This window comes from Biomphalaria glabrata, chromosome 15 (assembly GCF_947242115.1).
Source record: "Biomphalaria glabrata chromosome 15, xgBioGlab47.1, whole genome shotgun sequence".
Taxonomy (NCBI): Eukaryota; Metazoa; Mollusca; class Gastropoda; family Planorbidae; genus Biomphalaria; species Biomphalaria glabrata.
Window position 1 is genome coordinate 15,014,130 of NC_074725.1, and position 20,335 is coordinate 15,034,464.

The 20,335-nt window shown below is 33.0% G+C and overlaps 1 protein-coding gene across 4 annotated transcripts; it reads right to left on the reverse strand.

The window, feature by feature from the left end:
• Positions 1 to 1,267: 1,267 nt before the first annotated feature.
• Positions 1,268 to 20,038, reverse strand: LOC106055787 (heparan-sulfate 6-O-sulfotransferase 2-like). 4 transcript variants are annotated; one of them, XM_013212240.2, is made up of 4 exons: positions 20,017 to 20,038; positions 16,011 to 16,683; positions 13,956 to 14,150; positions 1,268 to 7,986 (listed from the first exon to the last, which is right to left on the reverse strand). In XM_013212240.2, exons 2-4 carry the CDS (start codon positions 16,583 to 16,585, stop codon positions 7,434 to 7,436), a joined length of 1,323 nt encoding a protein of 440 aa, XP_013067694.1. In that variant the 5' UTR covers positions 16,586 to 16,683; positions 20,017 to 20,038; the 3' UTR covers positions 1,268 to 7,433. The 4 variants fall into 4 exon arrangements, with proteins under 4 accessions (XP_013067694.1, XP_013067693.1, XP_013067690.1 ...); XM_013212239.2 differs by lacking the exon at positions 20,017 to 20,038 and adding an exon at positions 19,934 to 20,000; XM_013212236.2 differs by lacking the exon at positions 20,017 to 20,038 and adding an exon at positions 19,665 to 19,985.
• Between the last annotated feature and the right edge of the window lie 297 nt (positions 20,039 to 20,335).

The window sequence follows — 20,335 nt, forward strand, 5'->3', positions numbered from 1 at the left end:
GTGGATCCCTGGACACATTGGCATCATGGGAAATGAAAAGGCAGATAAGCTATCAAAGGCAGGTTCATCATGGAACAACCAAATAGACCTGTTAACTTCCTCACCCTAAGGTCAATGTTAGTCAACAATCACAAAGAGGAGTGGCTCAATCAATGGGCATCAGGAAACACAGGCAGAGCCATGTACAAAGAAATGACTACGCCTAACAAACTGGACAGTATTAACTTCCTCCTACGCAAAGAACAATCTACAATCTTCCAACTAAGAACAGGACACACACCACTATTAAATAACCACCTGAACAAAATAAACTCCACACAACTCCCCCTTTGCAGACTATGCGCCCACCCCTTTGAAACCGTAAACCATATCCTCTTTGAATGCCCCTCCCTAACCCACCTTAGGCAGACCCTACTTCCACTACAGCCCAACATAACCAACACCCTGTACGGCAGTGCTGAAGAAAACAGCACACTTTTTTTCCTTGGCACAGTCTGCAAAAGAGCTCACAGCTCAGCAGCAATAAAGCTGGCTAGAAGAAGAAGAAACCCAACTCCCACAGGACATGTTTGTCAACCATCAAGATAGTCCAAAACACATCCAAAATGACCAGCCAGCCATCCAAAATTGATAAATCCCAGTTACAAAAATAAATAACCTGATTGCTGGAATTCCTGATGATAGCAGTTACAAATAATTTTGCTGGAATTTCTGATGATGGCATGGTATGAATAGCCAAACTTAGAAATCAAAATTTCAGTACTGACTATTTAAAAGAAATAATTTTAAAATATGAACTGAATCAGAGCATATCTTTATCTTTTCTATCCAGCAAAATGACAAAAATAAAACATGAATTTAAAAATGAGAATTGAATCTGAGCATGTCTCTATCCAAAACAGTGACATTTATTAGTAGTAACCAAAACTTATTTATTGTAAATCTGTGACACACAAAATAATTGAAAGTTTCCCTAACATCTCCTTAAAGGATAAGTGTTTGTTTGTGTTACACGTTTCGGATGTTCCTTCTCAGTTGAAGATAATTTATTTCCTATTGCAAGCGTCCCGCAAGAGGATGGGAATAGCGGGCAGGGTATGAACCTGGGACAATCGACAAGTTCGAACGACAATCCAGCACGCACAACCAGGAAGACAATGTTTCAGCAAATATTTATTTTTTGCACTACGAATAATAAGTAATGAAGGGAAGAAATGATTTCAAACTAAAATAGACAAAAATAAGGCAACCAACCAAAACAATGTGATCCGGTAAACAAACTTTAATTTTCATTACAGCAGTTCATAATTATAATAAAATGGTTGAAAAACATTGTTCCGACAAAAAGCTAAATCGATACAAAAGTTAAAAAGCGCAAAAAGAACATACTTTGAATTATTTTTAATTTAAGAAATCACATTTGATTGACTTTTTAATATAATAGCCAAAGAATAAAAACTCAAAATATTTCATCCAAATGGAAGACAATGATACCATAGCTCTAGACTGTATAGTTTTTAAAACTTGATAATATTTGTTGATATCCTCTTAAAAATAATATCACACAAACAGGAGAAAAACTGTAATTTCATTAAATGTGCTACATAAATATAAAGACACAACCTATTGTTAAAAATGTAATTTGTGGAAAAAAAAATTACTGGCTCAAATTTAAAAAAAACAAAAATATGATGGAAGGAATAATTAAATGCCAAAAGATTATGGTACCGGTAATTCATTTTTGGATTTAATAAAAGTTTAGTGCACGATGTCTTTACTTAGTAAGTCTTCACAATATAATTTCCTTTTCTTAAATCTTGTTTTTTTTTAAATAGTAACATAGAAAAAAAAAAAGTAATTATTTTATATACCCGTTGTGTGAATATCAAGGTTTTAGTGATTATGTAAAGAGGTAGCCAGAGGAAAAGGGAGCTGTGGTTACTGCAGAGTGGAGTCATGGAGAGAAAACAAACATAAAACTACTGGCTTGAAATAAGACTAAGTGCCTAAGATAGTGCTAAAGAAATTTATAAGCTAAAATAGAGTTAGTAGATCAAAGGAGGAAGAAGCTTCAATCGGCAAAGAGAATATCTAAAAAAAAACTTTTAAAAAATGGCATTATGTTAGCTTTTTACAAAGAATAAAATGGGGAAAGATTTCACTAGCAAGACATTTGCTACTTATAATAATAGTTCTAGTACAGAAGTTAATGATGACTAGATTTTTTAACTGTAGGACAACTGTTGCCCCTTGGACAGAATGGTACTAAGTTTGTATGTACAGTTTCCCTTCCAGACTAAAAAGCAAGTGAAACAGATATGCTAAGTAAGCATACCTAGGAAATAAGCCTCAGCGTACTGTAAAAGGAAAGCACATTTCCAATCAATCTACAGAATCCCATTAAGTGGGGACTTACAATGGATAGCCCATGTAATTATTCAATTGGATTGATCAAAAAGAGTTTGACTACATTTGATTATCTAACATTATTTTTTTTTGCAGGCTGATGTATTTACTGGGGAAAAAAAAAGAAAACTTCAATGCCAAGCAAGTGACAAAAGAGGAAGAACATATTAACAAGTCGACTGATATTTGTTCCTAATCAGACCCAGACAAAAGCTCTGTAAAGTTAGGATTTTTTTGACAAATTGAAAGGATTGTACTAAAATGTAAACACAATTCATGTTTGGAGGCATAGAAAAAAAAAAAAGGATTAACTCAACCATAACCTGGTCATTAAAAAGGAAGCTCTATGTACAGATAGCATTTAGACTTCAAATGTACATTTACAATTCCCTGCTCCAGCTTATAATAATGTTTTACAATTAAATATATTAAAGATATAGTGCTATGAAAAGAATTGAAGGAAAAAAAAAAACATCACACATTTTCAGACTCAAGAAAAGCAACCAAAACCAAATCAGTATGTCAAACATTTGATCAAATGTCATCCAAAATTGTGCTAGGCATATCATAGCAATGTCTCAAAAAAAAAAAAAAAAAAAAAACTCTTCTTCATCAACAAGAAGATAAAGCTGAAACACTCTCATGTTATGATTTTGAAATGTACAACATCTACATAAGCTTAAAAGTGCATTGAAAACAGACAACCAAATGTACAAAATTTACAAATAAACCACAACATCTAACAATATCTTCGTGCTACATGCAACAAGTTAACAGAAATAAAGACAATTGGCATCACATGAATAATATCATTGTTTTTAAAGCTTCGTATAGATACATTTTCCTTTGTTTATCATCAAACATTGTTTACCAAGGTAGGAGACAAATGGAGTATACTTATGCTGCTAGGAAGTAAGCAGGCATTGTTTTCAGCAGTTAATTCACTGGACTTTTTTCCTGCACTTTCTGTTGTTTCATTGGAAAATAAACTTATAGTAACACCTCAACTAGAAAGGGGATCTTAATGGACAATAATGTTTTTGTAAACACTGTTTTGGATGTTCCTTCGGAGTTGAAGATAATTTACTTACTACTTCAAACCTCCTGCAGGACGATGGGGGATGGAGCTAGCAGGGTTTGAACCCAGGACCATCAGAATGAAAGTCCAGCGCGCAAGCCACATGACCAGGCAGCCACATGTTCTTGATGAAGTGTATAACAGTACTTAGTATAAAAAATGTGATAGTAAAATTGGTCATGTCATTTATTTTACAAACAGCTTTAAAATTACTATCACAAAAAAAAATATTGTGAAACAGACTCTTTCCTAAGAGAATGCTGATAACAGGACCCTAACTTTGGTTAACAAATACACAAACATTTACAATTGAAAAAGCTTTTATAATTAGCTAAACAATATCTAAGTTTGGGTGCACAGTGATCAACTGTCACAGTTAAGACAGATGCAAACAGTTAGACTACAAAAAAATGTAACAAAAAAAAATGCTTTTCTGTAATCTTATTTGCTAATAAAAATGATAAGCTTAGAAAAAACAAAACCACTGCCTTATGATTTGTGCTGAGTGGATGAGTACATACAAGCATCATTTTTTACATCTATCAACTTTGTGAACGTGAACGAATGCATAAATTTTCTTTTTCTACATCTGATACACATTATAAGTAAATAGAACATATGAATCCAATCACTATGCCATTTACTATCAACTAATAAAACTATCTTGGTTATGTTTAAATATACAAGTTTACTTTTTAAAATAAAGTAAAATGTATAATTTACTTGTCTAGCTAAAATGATATACTTATGTACTTATCCTATGTACTCATTTGAAAGACTATTACAATTTTAAATACAAATTTTATTGTTTTTCTAATTCACAAATCTTTACAGAATACACACACAAAATAAAAACAATTCACTTAGATTTACATTTCTGAGTCCATATAAATATATTGTTGTGGAGTGTCAACAACTCATCAAAAAGAAACAAAAATCTTATGGGATGTAGATTTAGAATAAATATACACAACAGATTCCGTAAGGTTGTCATTGCCGCAACTGGTAACTGATCTAATAATTACTCCACTACCTATAAAACGCTTCCAATGACATGCGCCTCAAATAGCCTCTGACAACCAGTCCAACTCCTGGCCCTTATGTGTGGCTCAGATATTAAGTCCAACGGAACTGTTTACACTAACAGGAAGTGGGGCAAAGGTGAGTAACTGGTGCCTAAACCAGTAAGCTTTGTGCAGGAGGGGCCTGTTAGCCTTGGCTGGCTACTCACCTAGGAGTAGGAAAACTAAAAATTCAAACCTCTGCTACCTTGCAGCTATACCCTCATATGGGAGTCAACCCTGAGGAAAATATCAGGACTCCTGCAGCTCAATGGCAGTTTGCAGCACACAGTGCTACACCCTGGCAGAGTATGCAACGCCGCTGATCCCAAACTGTATCAGCACCTACTGTTCCTTTGGATACATCAGCTGCATGGAGAATGGAGGAATGCTGTGTGGGTGACATAGTTCCAACCATAGGTAATGCCCATAGTCGCATCATGACTGAAGGAGGCCATATATATTTATACACAATATTACCTTTTAAGCTTGGAAAACATTTTTGATTAGATATTTTAAAGAAGTATCTCAATGAAAAGAAATATAACTTAAGTCTAACAACTAAACTACTCTATGGATATTTATATCCATTAATGCTTCAAGATGGAGAATCTAGGAAGAAGACAAAAGCAATTTCAGTTGTTTTTTTATAAAACTAAAAAACAAAAAGTATGAACTTGTTATGGCAGTTACTGCAATATTTGTAGAATTCAAGTCAACAACTAGTGAAATAAAGATGCCATTTTATTAAACAAAAATTATAGGCAGCTCAACATAGTGTGGCCAAAACAGCCTAGAGTTACTTCCCAAGAGTATAAGTTGTATTGATACTCTCTGTAGACCAACCCATACCTATGTAATGTTTCTTTCCTTATTTGTAATAACTCCCCTATCTTATGAGTCATAAAGCAAATCAGATTATAAAAATTTCATCAATAAAATTATATTAATTTGCTATCTCAAAAACATCCACTCTGTAGGTTTATAAAATCACTGGGTTAGAAAATATATGCTAAAAGGATGGTCACTTTTTCCATTTCTATGAACCACCCTATGAAGTTCCTGAATCATTGTTAAAAAAAATAGGAGCCAATAAATCTGTAAATACGAGTCCTGGCATTCTATAGCAAAATTAGTGGCACAAACTTGATATTAACATTATGGTTTAAATCAAGGTTTTCCAACCTGCTCAAAAATACAAATAGGTATCAAATGTAATTTTTTCTTTGTCTTAGACAAATGAACACTATGTAAACAGCCAAGAGATGTCAGTTCCTCACACAATTGTAATAATAATACAAGCATTTCTATTTTACATTTATTACAAGTATTTTTACTGAATAAATCAGCAATCAGTTTGCCTATACAATAGCCATACAAACTGAAGTGGATTGTTTCCAATGTATTATTTTTTATTTATAAGCTAATGTATTATTTTTTATTTATAAGCTAGTATACGTCTTGCCGCAAGTAAAACCTCTAAAGTTTTACTTTGGAGACTTTGAACTTCAACATATATTTTACTTTTTTTCTTTGTAAATTTTTCCTCAACTCACAAGATCAAGTTGTTACTCAAAAATAAAAGATTGTACATAGGAAACTTATCTGGCATAAAATATTGTGTACATTGTTTTTACAATAGTAATTTCTTTTCATTAAATAATACAAAAAAAAACCAACAAAAAAAAAAACCACACATATATGCATCAAACATTTCTCAAATGAAAATACAAAAAGAATGAAAAGGATTCAAATATTTCTGGAATCACCTTTCACTGACTAGTATTTTTAAATTAACAGTGATATATCTTAGCCTGGGATAAATATATATTAATTTATCTTTTTGACAGACTTACAGCTGTAGGGAAGTAGTTGAAACAATTTGATCAAATCATAATAAGAGAACATATATACAAACAGATGATCAACACAAACTTTGTTTGGATTGACTATGTCCTGTGGTTAAAGACTGACTGCCTGAAGCTTATCTTATCACAGTTGTTTCTTAAAAATAAGATTATGTCCTAAGCATATCTAGTTATTTTTGTTTCAATATATATAATTAGAGTATTCGCCTTAATTTAGATAACCTGTTCATGCATACATGAATTTATTCTAAAGGAGTTTTATAATATCTCTTTTTTTTCGTTCTGTTTTAAATTATATTTTTATATTTAAAAGTTTGGTTAGGATGAGGAATATATATTAAAAATAGTTTTTCTTCGTTTATGTGCTTCTATTTGTGTGCCTTGGAAAACAACAAGCATTTTAGTATTTGTAAGTTATGTATGGTTTGCATTAATGCTAAATTACTTTTTCCTACAGCAGTATTTCTATGCTAAGTGATTTTATTAATGGTGTGATTCAATCTTTTTATTTTTTACGTGATCTAGTAAAAACTTTGATAGCGATTTCTATTAAGTATGCCAATATATTTATCTAAGGTAGTGTATTGAATGGCTTTAAGACTTTTTGATGAATGATTTTTTATAATATCTATACAAAAAGTCTGTTGAAATAAAAGTTTCCCTTTTATACAGTTTTTTTTAAATAGGAATCCTTCAGCAGATTGTGAGGTCACAATGTAGGATGTTATGTTAATCCAAGAAATATGATGAGCACTGTAGCTTTTTGGATATACTCAAGATTTGGAAAGGTATTTGAATAGATACGCTCAAGCTTTTGGACAGGTTTATCCCTTTACCACTGACTTAATTTGACACAAAAATGGATAGAAATTTATTCAACGAATCAAGTAAAAAGCACTTTTAAAAAAAAAAATGTTCATTTCAAATTGATTTGTGTACAGGTGCAAGCTCTGCTTATCACACATTGTTTGTTAGCACTGGCCATAATGTTATAGGTTGGAAGTAACAAAAGCTAAGTGGCTACCTCTTTGCTTTAGGTTCTAGCGCGTTCACAGTAGCCTTGCTTGGATACTGGACCTGTTTGTCATCCTCTTCTGTTTCCTCATTCTCTTCTGGAAATTCTTCTTCTTTAGGGACAACTTTTTCAACCTTCTTGGCAGAGTTTCTAGCACTGTTGAAGTAATCCTCCACAGTGTATCCCAAGTGGGCCTCCATGCTCTCAACCCTTTGTAGGAACAGATCTTTGGCAAACTGGTACAGCTGGATGTCCAGCCTGGTCTTGTCCACAACAGCATCATGCATGGCACGAGTGATATTTAGCTGAGACACATGAGTTATAGGCTTAGGTTTTAAACTCTCAATAAATCTGATGCCAAAGGTATTTTCAAACAAAAACTGAGTCTTCTCCTGTTCTTCCAGGATGCCAAAAAATGAAAAATTCAGAAGATTTTCTTTAGCACTTTTCAGCATGATCTCCCCTGCAAGTTTTTCGTTCCGATTTGTCTTGTTGTAGCAGTTTATTTTAGAGAGGTTAGAGAGCATACGTGTCATTCTGTTGAATGCCAAATTGTGCCTGGAAAAAAAACAGTAAATAGAAAGATATAGATGCAGAGTTACTCAAAAATTGAAAGTTGAATGCTTAACAGTGCCTGAAAAGGAAATTAAAAAGAAAAAAAAATTTAAAATGCTAAATTTCTCAACTATTGAATTTAAAGCCATCATTCAGCCAGCTTCACTTACCATAAACTGATGTGACTAACCTATATGAACTAAGTATACTTAAGAAATATCTTCAAATACAATGTAGAAAAATGTCAATTCTTACTTTAATAATTATTTGAAACTTACATACAAAATTCTGAGTATTTTTAAGCACCTAGAATGGATACTATTTTTTCCCTTTATCCTCTTTCACTATCTCCTTTTTTCTTGGTAGTTGACTCCCCTTGACTCCCCCCATTAGCATAAATTATGAGAGATAAGATGATTTATGTGACAGAAACATAAAAGGATGCCCAGATTAAAGTAGCCAATTGACAGCATGATGGGTTGATAGAATCTAATGTGAAGCAATGAGTTTAGAGTTCCTCAAAGGATTTTATTCACTATATATTTTATTCACTATGTCTTATGGCTACCCTTTCAGAACTCCTGCACTCTAGTTTTAAAAACTTTTTCCCTTCCCTCTTTCATATCGTATCAATGGATGGGCAAGTCATGGCCTTTCGAAACAATTCCTGAGAATCCAGGTCCACCTTCCAGTTCAAATATTTGTTGCCTATAAGTGAACATCATTATCCTTTGTTAGACAAAGTTATATGTTATCGACCAGGGGTGGGCAAATTGCAGCCCGCGGGCCACATGCGGCCCGTTGAAGTGTTTTATGCGGCCTGCGGACACCTAAAAAAATCAGATGTGTCCAGACATTATACATATAAAAATGCAAATATATTAAAAATAAATAATTGTAAATATCTATAGAAATTATTCAAACGTTTGATTATTATCACTTATAATGAAGAGTCTAAAGCAGTGGTCTTCAACGGGGGCGATATCCCCCCCTAGGGGGCGTTTTCGAGATTTTGGGGGGCGCTGAGAGCCAAAGGGGGCGGTAGGGGGGCGCTGGGCACAAAATGGGGCGGTAAGGGGGCGCTGGGCATAAAGGCGGAAAGAAAAAACTAAAGGTGCTCTGAAACAAAACAAATTTAAAAATTCTTCAACATAAAGCTGCGAAAATTTAATATAGACAAATTATAGTTAACTTGCTTCTAATTTAAGAACAGAAACAGCGTTAGAAATTGAGTTTGGGAATCCCATTTTCTATTTTTAAATTCTTACTCTTTTACTATGGTAATAGTGTATCTATTGTCCCTGGATCTGGCGTGTATAAACGTTTAAGATTTGAGAAACAAAGTAGGTAATACGCCTTTTACATTATAGTTTATTTTATCTACAGATGTTAATATATTGATATGTTAATTGCAAATAACATTAAAGGTAACATTTTAAAGAATATTTTCACTTTTTAAAAACAAAAAAACATTGCTAAAATGTTGTTACGAAAACTCACTGGTATGTCATGTAATATTTCCTTGAGATGTAGTGAATGGCCACTAGAAAAAAAGTATGTTCTACTTTGATCGCATTTTAAGATGAGGTTATGAAACCAAGTCCGCTTCACGAACATATAGCGATTTCCAAAAATAATTTAAGAATATTCATGAACAATTATAAAAATCTACAATTAAAACAATATTAAAAACAAAAAAAACGACAAAGCAGGATATGTTTTAATGGCTTCTTAGAAAAATGCATAGTTTTTTTTTTAAATACTTGTGATATTGTTGAAAAATTGATTAAAACTAAATTTATTTTAAAACATATGTAACACAAAAAGACTTTTTTTTCTGTTAGAGATGAAATATTATTTCAAAATTGTCTAGTTATGTAGCTTATGAGGACATATAGGAAACCATCAGTGGTTGGACGCTACAATGACTTCATAGGTAATATAGAATAAAGAACAAATCTATTCACTATTCACCACAAGAAAAGTTTAGCCCGCAATTTCATTTCTATTTGAATCTAATTATAAAATTGTAAATAAAATACAAACCCATGCCGAAAATAAGCGCATCTTTCAACAGTTTTGTGAAACAAATGATGAAAAAGGTGTTAGACTCTTGTAAACTGAAGTTCGCTGGATTACGAAAGGGATTTGTTAATTGTTATGGCTCGTTTTTTTTAACACTTTTTTTGTTTTTGAGAAAACAGGAAGATTCAACGGTTGGCGATGACTTACAGAAGGCTAAAAAAATGTTTTACATGGAAGGCATCTAACACAAATGAATGAAACGAACCTCCGACTGCTAGGAAAAAGATTAACTTTTATTGATAATATTATTTTCTCTTTTATCGAGATATTAAATCTATTTTAAAGAGTTTTACAATCTCACAGAACTTGTTTGTTGACAAATGAATTACTGCCCAAGGACACCGATATCTATGCAATTCACATAACAATGCTCTATGAAGAAATTAAGATTCGCTTCTAAAATGTTAAATATGTATATTTAAATGACAGTTATTAAACATCTGTTACTGATGTTAAAATTGAGTTGCATGAAAAAATAGATTTACAAAACTATGTCTTCAGTAAAAAGAATGTAAACATAGGAGGCACACAGTGGCGTAGCTAGGGTGGGGGGAGGTTCAAATCCCCCGGGTCCCCATTCAAGGGGGAGGGGGGGGGGGACAAATTAGTGCTTTTTTAATTAATTAAATTAAATATTACGCAAAATGCAGCGGCCCCCAAAGATGTCAAGCCCCCTGGCCCCCAAACGATGGATATTCCTAGCTACGCCCCTGGAGGCACAACAGAGATGTGGCTGCATTTAAATGTTTCAGTAAAATACCAAAACTGTGGTCGAAATTGGCTTATGTTTTAGCTTTTCAGTAAACATACATTGTTAACATAGATTCAGTGCTTAACAAACTTAATGAATAAGCAAAGAAATAGACTGGATGTAGCCACTAGAGGAGACCTTCGCCTTGTTTTGGCTAATTTAAAGCTTGAAATTTCTAATATTGTCAGACTGCATGGGGCACAAGGTTCCCATTAGCTTAATTTCTTTTTGTAGTGAATTCAGCAATAATAATATTTATATTAAAAAATAAAACTAAATTTACAATTAAACCAAAAAACAGAAGGCCCTAATATTCAAAAATTTAAACGGAGACAATTCTTAGGATTTGAAAGAAAGTCTTTACAATTAATTTTTGTGTGTAATCACTGAAAATTATTTGACACAATTTTTTGTATAACGATAATATTGGCAATTTTTGCCTTTAATTCCAAAGATTACGACTGAGACAGTGTTTCCCGAATTTTATGCAGACAAAGCCGTTGTATGCTGGTGTTCTATTTAAGTTTTCTTTCCGTCTTTTGCGCCTGTCTTCAATAAGGCTTTTCTTTGAGTATCAAATGTTTGTCCCGCAGTTTTTGTAAGAGCTCTCGAACTGTTTCTCTCAGAGGCTATCTGCTGCCAGAGAATGCTGCCAGTTACTTTCCTCTATGCCAGTGAGAGCGAAATGGCGCCTGAATAAATCTTTATAACGCTCACGGGGTAGGGGGCACCTCTGTAACTCAGTTCTTCTTAAAGCTCGTCAGTCATAGGCCAAGGAGTTCACAACAATCGCCTTTGGCATGAGGTCGTCTCCCAAGTGGGATAAGTGTTATTGACAGCATAAAAATTAATAAATAGATGATATTTTGTTCAAATTGGCCTTCTCACGCTTTCTTAGAAGGGGGCGCTGGCGGATTTTTTTAAAGAAAAAAATCGAAATAGGGGCGGTAGGCCAAAATAGGTTGAAGACAACTGGTCTAAAGAAACATTGTCTCTAAATGTCATTCTAAAAAGTTTAAAGTAAACGAGGATTATTTTAAATGGCAATATTTCGAAAATTTAAATCAAAGACTCAAACTCATGCCAGTATTTATTCCATGCTATGAAGAATTTTGTTGAAAGTGTTGGGTTGGCTTGTACAAGATGGCAAGGGTAACAACTGATGGAGACCGTGCTTTGACTGAGTTAAAACAGGCTTTGTATAAAATAAAGAGCAATATCCATTCCCAACAGTAAACTCATTACAGGAAAGTTTACACAAAGCTGCATTGAATCATACAAATTATTGCATATGCATAGAAAGGTTAACATATTTGGCATAGCATTGGCCTTAGGCATAGGCAAACTATGCAGCTTCCTGGGGCCTACGATTATCGACGGCATCGCACAGAACATGTATTGTGTTATTTTAGAGAAGAAATACTGAAACTTGTCCTCTGTGTTATTGTTGAAGTACACTAGGTTTTTAATAAACTGCATAATTTTAGTTTTTTTTGCTGTTAATTTTTATTTTTCTATTTTATTTGGGGCCACCAAATTCACTTCACTTAGGGCCGCCAATTATCTAAGGTGGCCTTGACTGGCAGATCTGAAAAGTACTTGAAGATTTGAAAACAAAACATTCCGATGTTCGGTAACAAAGAAGTATCTGCTGGCCTAGCATTAGAAGAATGTGAAGTCTAAAGGAAGAAATTGTTCAGTTCCTTAAAGGACATTGACAGTGACTTTGTTACAAATATTTCTAATGAAGAGTTGAAGACTGACTTCTGTTTATCATCAAGAGCATTACAATGTTTTGTTTGCATATGAAATGTATGTGCATCTATAATCTTTTTAAACAAAGCTATTCCATTTCTTGAGGCCAGCAAATGAAATTAAGTTTTGTCGTTTTCCTTTGCTGAAAGGTGAAACTTTCTAATGAAATGGTTACAAAATATACAAGACATTTTTATTCCTTGAATGCGGAAGTTGAAAGCAAGACGTCAAGAAATTGGAACAGTTTTCAATACCCTCAGCTCACCATTTAATGCAGAAGCTGATTCAGCTCCAGATGACATACCTCCTAACAAATTATGACCTGAAAGAGAAGTTCCAGTCAGTTCTTTCATGGGAGTTTCATGGGTGCCAGAAGCTGTATATCCGCACTTAAAAAAAACTTTGCAGCTAAACTTTCACATTATTTGGAGCCACATTCATATGTGAACAAGCTTTTTTTTGTTTGAAAATTACCAAGTGTTAGAGCACGTCGATGCTGATTGACTGTATTTGAAAGCAGCCACAAGAAAACAACAACTAGTAAGCTAGTTCGACAGTTTTGGAACTTTTTGCACGAGAGTAAACAATTATATACTTCACATTAAGTACTATTATACATTTGTGGTGAAATGTTGTGATGTAAACAGACAATAGCGAAATTTAAAAAAATCATTCTTAAAATAATTTCACGAAATTGCTAATTCTTGTAATTCCTCAATTGGGTGTGCGGCCCCCCAGTCCCCACATTTTTTTTAATGCGGCCCTCGGCAGGAAAAGGTTGCCCACCCCTGTTATAGACCATTTCTACATAAGTCCTCATCATCTTAAGGAAGATGTTATGCCTGCATGTAGATGTACATTTGTCTGATAGCACATATATACATTATTGTGGCCACTGTTTTCATGATTTTATCTGCAGCCATCACCTTGAGTGGAAGATCCTTTCAAGAAGAGCCCCTGTGTTCACATGCCAAGCAGCTAGCTAACTCAATGCCGGAGGCCTAAACCATCATAGCCCATCAAAAAGCCCAGAGCTGAGCCTAACACCACACCCCATGTTGCCTGAATAGCTTTGCATAGAAACCTATCACAATATTCCAGCAGAAGCTAAATCATTCAAGAAGCAACAAGGTGACAGATTCACACTGACCCTATAAAGTAGTTAAAAATAATTAAGCCTAGGGCCCATGATTTGTTCCCATATCAAAGAATTGGATGTTAAACAATTAAGATATATATAATGTCTTTTTTTCCATAATTTTTTTAAAGCTATATCTTCATGAAGCCTGAAAAATACAACTATCTCAAAGAAACAAAATAACAATTAAATTATCTTGATTGCAGTCAACACTGGTAATATATATATATATGACAAACTTACTGGCATGATACAAACTCTTCAAAGGAAACTCCTGACCAGTCAGGGCCACTGAAACAAAATGGTACCTCATCCAATGTTGCATCTCTTCCATTACAGTGAAGCCTGACTGCCTTCCAAGTGGCCCCTCTTTTAACATGTTGCCATTCACTAAAAAATCTATTGACAGGGTTGCGAAGGAATGTGATGTAATGATATCTGAAATAAACAAAGCTGCAATATAATAGATTTATGGCAAGTAAGACCAAAGTAAGTTGTGATGCAATTAAATGAGAGCTGATGGTTTAATTTTAAGATAAACATGGAGTTTATTATCAGGTCTATTTCATAACATTGTAATTATCACATTATCATATTCTCTGTATAACAGAACATTGTATCAGATGTACTTTTAGTGCAATCACAGTCATGCCTGGTCATAAAAATAATGAAATTTGTTTGAACTTTTGAGTCTGAACTTGGAAAAGGTTTGTTTATGTTTGATGCTGAAGAGAACACCTAGCCAAAGCCAGTAATACAGAAAGATTACACTAGCCATATGAACATGTTTTTTGGTCAAGGTAACTGGAACTGGCAACAATGTCAAAATTTTGAAGGCTGATGTCAAAATAATGGTAACACTTGTCAAAATGAAAATAGACATGGCAGCACAAGCCAAAATGAATCTATATGGAAGACTTTATGAACTGATAGCTAAAACCTTGAAATGTTACCCTACCAGCAACATGGAAAGAAGTAGTGGAAAATATCCAGAGCTGAAGATGTATAAGTTAAAGATCTTCCTGATGCCAAAACAATGCTTTAAAGACTGAAAAAATCTGATGCTTCCTAAAATATAAAGCAACTCAGGCAAGCTCTTGTAAACCTCAACAACAATAGTAAGCAGACATACTGGCAAAAGATGGGAGAATGAACAAACAAATGAAAATTCCTCTCTACCTGGAAGAAATGAAGAAAATAATAGAGAGTAGAATAAACGAGACATGGACCAGCTCTCAAGAACAACATATAATTTTTCCTCTCAGAACCAGACACAACAGAATAAGACAACATACGTTCTGGAAGGTAAAAATTGCGACTAGCAAAACTCGCTCTTGTGAAGCATCACCAGAAAAAGCTGACCATGTCCTTCAAAGATGCATATTATACTCTATCCAGAGGCCCAAACAAGACACTTTGTAATAAAAACTATATGGGAACTGCCTGATCTAGAAACCACTGCTTGGTTCATCTCAGATGTATGAATACTAGTCTGAACATTATTTATTATTCCAACATATTTAAAGTATTATTCTCTACAATGTGACTGATCTCTATAATATTATTATTCTCTACAATGTGTGTGATCTCTATAATGTTATTATTCTCTACAATAAGGGTGATCTCTATAATGTGAATGTTAAAACTTAATTTCTATTTAAAATGAAATCATAATCTTAAATTAACATTTTAAAAAGACAGGAGCTTTTCTTTCATCTTATATACTTGCTGTGGAAAAATCTTTTACAAGTGTTTTGCTTAATTTTCAAAAATAAAAGAAATAGAAGGATCAGAATTTAGTAAAATGTTCTCTCATTGTATATATTTCTTCAAACTCTCAAGCTTTTCAAGTGAGAATTTCAAGTAGTATATCAACTTCAAGAATTTGTTAACTTATAATTGAATAGGTAAAAACAATGTTAGGAAATCCATTTAACGCTACAATAAATATCTGGAAGATATACCGATTGGAAAAACTTTATAAAGAGAATAGTTTATGGGTTCTTTAGTTTATTTGTTCATCTAGTCTTAGTGAAGCTATTACATCTGATTGAATATTCTTATTCAGAGAACTGTCCTTGTTAATTTTGTTTAATTAAATTTTGTTTTCAAATGAAGGACTATATTTCTGTGTATTCTATTCCTTACAGACATGTACTAGACCCAATCATAACAACTAATTTCAGTATAACTTCTCATTACACTAATGTCACGATCCCTTCAAAGAATTGTTTGATAAAAAGCCCTTGAATTTGTTTTGTAGAGCCAATGAATTTCGTTTAAAAAAAAGAGTCTTACCTTCTCTGTGTTCTTGTAGGAGGCTCATTTTTTTTAAACCATTCATCAACACAGTCATTTAATTCTGTCCAATCAGCATGCAGGCCACAGACCCATCCAGTGGAATGACGACTCAGAAGCCAGTATTTTTTGTTCTTTGTGGTACAATCACATTTTTTCTTCTCTGGCTCACACATGCACTTTGAAGTCAAGTCAAGGTTGTGAACTAAGTGGCGGCCAAAAGCAGCACCGCCTGTTTTCTGAATGTGAAGGTAAATGAGAATATCTCTGTCTTCCAGATCAAGTTCGAACACCCTGTCAATAGCACTGATATTGAACTTATGTTTCAAGACTTTACCTTGTAAAAATGCTTCAAAATCAGAATATGCAACAGGGGTAAGATCTGGTGCTTTAAGACAGAGGGAGCCATTGCAGGAATACATTGCAATCAAAATCATGAAAAAAAATGCTGTTATTAAAAGAAAGACAGTGAGTCTACATTTATTGGATCTGTATGATGCTATTTTCCTCATAATGAATCTTAGCAATAAACTTGTATTGAGCCTAGAAAATGTGTCGAAGCAGTTTTCCTTCATTTATTTACAAGATGTAGGGCTCTTGTCCTATACCATATACTTGAGTACATAATTCCTAGAATTTTAATTAACTGCTAGCACAAGTCACAACCACAAATCTAAAATGGAGAAAAAAATACAGGTTAAAGGTAAAAGGCATTAAAATGGCATAATTATAGTATTTTATAACTTATATTTAAGCTGACCTCCCCTTTTATATTTTTATTGGAAACCATTTCACAATTATTTTTTTTTTTCCAAAAAGAAAAAAATGTTAACAAGGTGTCATAGATTTATTTTAGGAAAACAGATTGAACGATAAACAGTTGCCAGTTCAAAGGATATTGGTAGAAATAAATAGTACAAATTTGTTCTTGCATTTAATCTATAAGGAATAAGAAATGTGCATCTATCTTTGTGTCTGTCTGGGTGTTTCATTAGGTTTTGTTTATCTATTGTTAATTATGGTAAAGTTTAGTATTTTATGTACTTTACTTTTTATTCTTCTGTCCTGAAGTTTAGTGATTTTACTAATGGTGTTACTGTAATCAAATTGGAGTGTTCATTTGTTAATAAATTTCACTGCTGTATTTTTTATTTTTTCTTGTTTATATATAATATGTTTTCTTGAGTTGAGGAATCCCAAACAGAGGATGCATATTCTATTAACCAAGGTTAAATAACATTTTAGCTTTATGTTCTTATTTGATTTATAGAAATTTCTTTTAATATACCCAAATGCTTTGTTCGATTTTTTATAAGTTTACAATTTACAAGATGTTTTTTTTTAAGTTATACAATGGTTTAATTTAATAATTTACACCTAGAATTAGCGCGGGTCCTTTGAAAGTGCGTTATATATATATATATATATACACATAATATTTTTATAATTATATTATCTTATCTTATATGATATAGGCGTTACTTCAAAAAAGACGATGATTACATCCTACGGGTCATGCATTTAGTCATGCATATTAACCAATGACCCTAGATTCTGCCAAGTCACTGGTTTTCCTGTTTAGCTCAGGCAACCCATTTCATGCTCTAATAGCGCTAGGGAAGAAAGAGCATTTGTACATATTTGTCCTAGCATATGGAACGAGGAATGTGCCTTTATCTTGAGTCTTTCTGAGTATTTTATTAAATTATGTTTTTGTAATTGAAGATTGTGGTTCAGTGTTTTATGTATAATTGCTACTTTACTTTTAAGTCTTCTATCCTGAAGGCTTTCTAAATTTAGTGATTTTACTAAAGGTGTAACTCTAGTCAAATGTGAATGTTCGTTTGTTATGAATCTCACTGCTCTATTTTGTGTCTGTTCCAGTTTCTTAATGTTTTCTTGAGTTGAGGGGTCCTAAACAGAGGATGCATATTCTATTATTGGCCTAACCAAGGTTAAATAACATTTTAGTTTTATGTTCTTATTTGATTTATAGAAATTTCTTTTAATAAACCCTAATAATTTGTTTGATTTTTTGATAGTTTCATCAATATGGGGATTCCATGACATCTAGGTATTTTGCGTTTTTAGTCTGTGTTACTGATTTACCATGAATAAGATAAGTGGAATTAATTTGTTTTAGTTTTTTTGTTACTCTTAATAACTGACATTTTCCTGGGTGGAAAGATATGCTTCAATTTGATTCCCATTTCTATAATTCATCTAATTCTCTATGTAAAATTTCTGTATCTTGTGTTGTTTTTATTGTTCTATATATTATGCAGTCGTCTGCAAATAATCTGACTTTTGTTCCTGAACTAATGCAATTTGGTAAATCATTTATGTAAATTAAAAATAGTAGTGGACCTAAGACTGTTCCTTGAGGTACACCTGAGTTTACTGTTATTGGTGTTGATTTAGAGCCATTTATTATTACAGTTTGTTCTCTCCCTTTAATCCACTGGTTCAATGGACCATCAATGCCAAAATATTTTTATTTTTTGAGCAAACTATGGTGATGAACTGTCAAAAGCCTTGGAGAAATCTTGTAAGATAGCATCTATTTGCTCACTATCATCTAAACATTTTGAAAAATCTTCAATTAGTCTTATTAGTTGTGTTTCACAAGATCTATATTTCCTAAAGCCATGTTGGTATGGTGTGAGGACATTATGTTTGTCTTTAGAAGTGGTTTATGATGTTGATGATCTTATATGTTCTAGGATTTCACATGTGATGCTGGTAAGTGATACTGGTCTGTAGTTTCCTGGGTCAGATTTTTCTCCTTTTTTTTAAATTAGGGGGGGGGAAGGGGGGGGGGGACATTAGCTTCTTTACAGTCCCTTGGTACTCTGCCTTGGTTAAGAGATGCCTGAAAAAGTATTTTGTACGTTTGTACACTGGTGCTAGCTCATGGCTTAGTTCTTTGAGAAATCTAGCTGGAATACCATCAGGTCCAGATGCTTTATTAAATTCAGTTTGATGTTCATTTTGCGTTTTTAGTCTGTGTTACTGGTTAGCCATGAATAAGATAAGTGGAATTAATTTGTTTTAGTTTTTTTGTTACTCTTAACAACTGACATTTTTCTGGGTGGAAAGACATACTCCAATTTGATTCCAGTTTCTGTAATTCATCTTTAGAATTCTCATTGTAAAATATCTGAGTCTTGTGTTGTTTTTATTGTTCTATATATTATACAATCGTCTGCAAATAATCTGACTTTTGTTCCTGAAGTAATGCAATTTGGTAAATCATTTATGTAAATTAAAAATAGTAGTGGACCTAAGACTTGAGGTACACCAGAGTTTACTCACAGTTTACTGTTATCGTTGTTGATTTAGAGCCATTTATTATTACAGTTTGTTCTCTCCCTATCAGAAAATCTCTAATCCACTCATGCAATGTACCACTAATGCCGAAATATTTTTAAGCAAGCTATGGTTGTGAAATTTGTCAAAGGCAAAGGCCTTGGAAAAATCTAGTAAGATAGCATCTATTAATTCTATTTGTTCACTATTAAGTATTATCTAAACCCTAACCCTATCAGTACTATCACTCCGATAGACTGAAAAAAATCTAGAGATCTAGTTTACTACTAACTACTTAAACTTAAACTAGTAAATACTTAATTAGTAGTATTAATAATTAATTACCGTAATTAGGTCTAGCTAGTATAAGACAATTGTCACAATAATAAGTCAAGTCGTCTAAGTCTAAACTCTAAACTTAAAACTACTTAACTCTAGTGACTAGTCTAAGTCTAAAGTCTAGGTCTAGGACGTAATCATGATCATCTTTTTTTTTTTTTTTTTTTTGAAGTAACGTCTGTAGAATACTTCTATAGATCTATAACTTAGTTCGGGTTATTAACATTTGATCTAGATTTACATCTAGCCAAGGTCTATCAACTAATCAAGCTTACTTAGACTTTAAAGAAAGATCATATGTTTGCGGAACTCGGCAAAAATATTGAATTAAATAAAAATAATAATGAATAAATGATACCTATAGAAAACCGGAAACACTCGTTAACACATGTTATCGCACTTTTGTAGACATAATTATTAGTTTTTGAGTAAACAGCTGAGCTTTCAATTAATGCACCTCTTTATCATCTTTTCCCCATCCATGTGGACCCTACTCTTGCTAGATTGTAAACACAGCTAATCACTTAGCTTGAACCATTACTAAGCATGTTTGCAACTACGACTACCAGTGTGCCTATACATCAAGTGAAAATCCAAAATAGTGTTTAATGAGTTTCTGGCTAACATAAGCCTATATATATGTATATGTTTGTTGTAAAATGTTTTACATGGTTCGG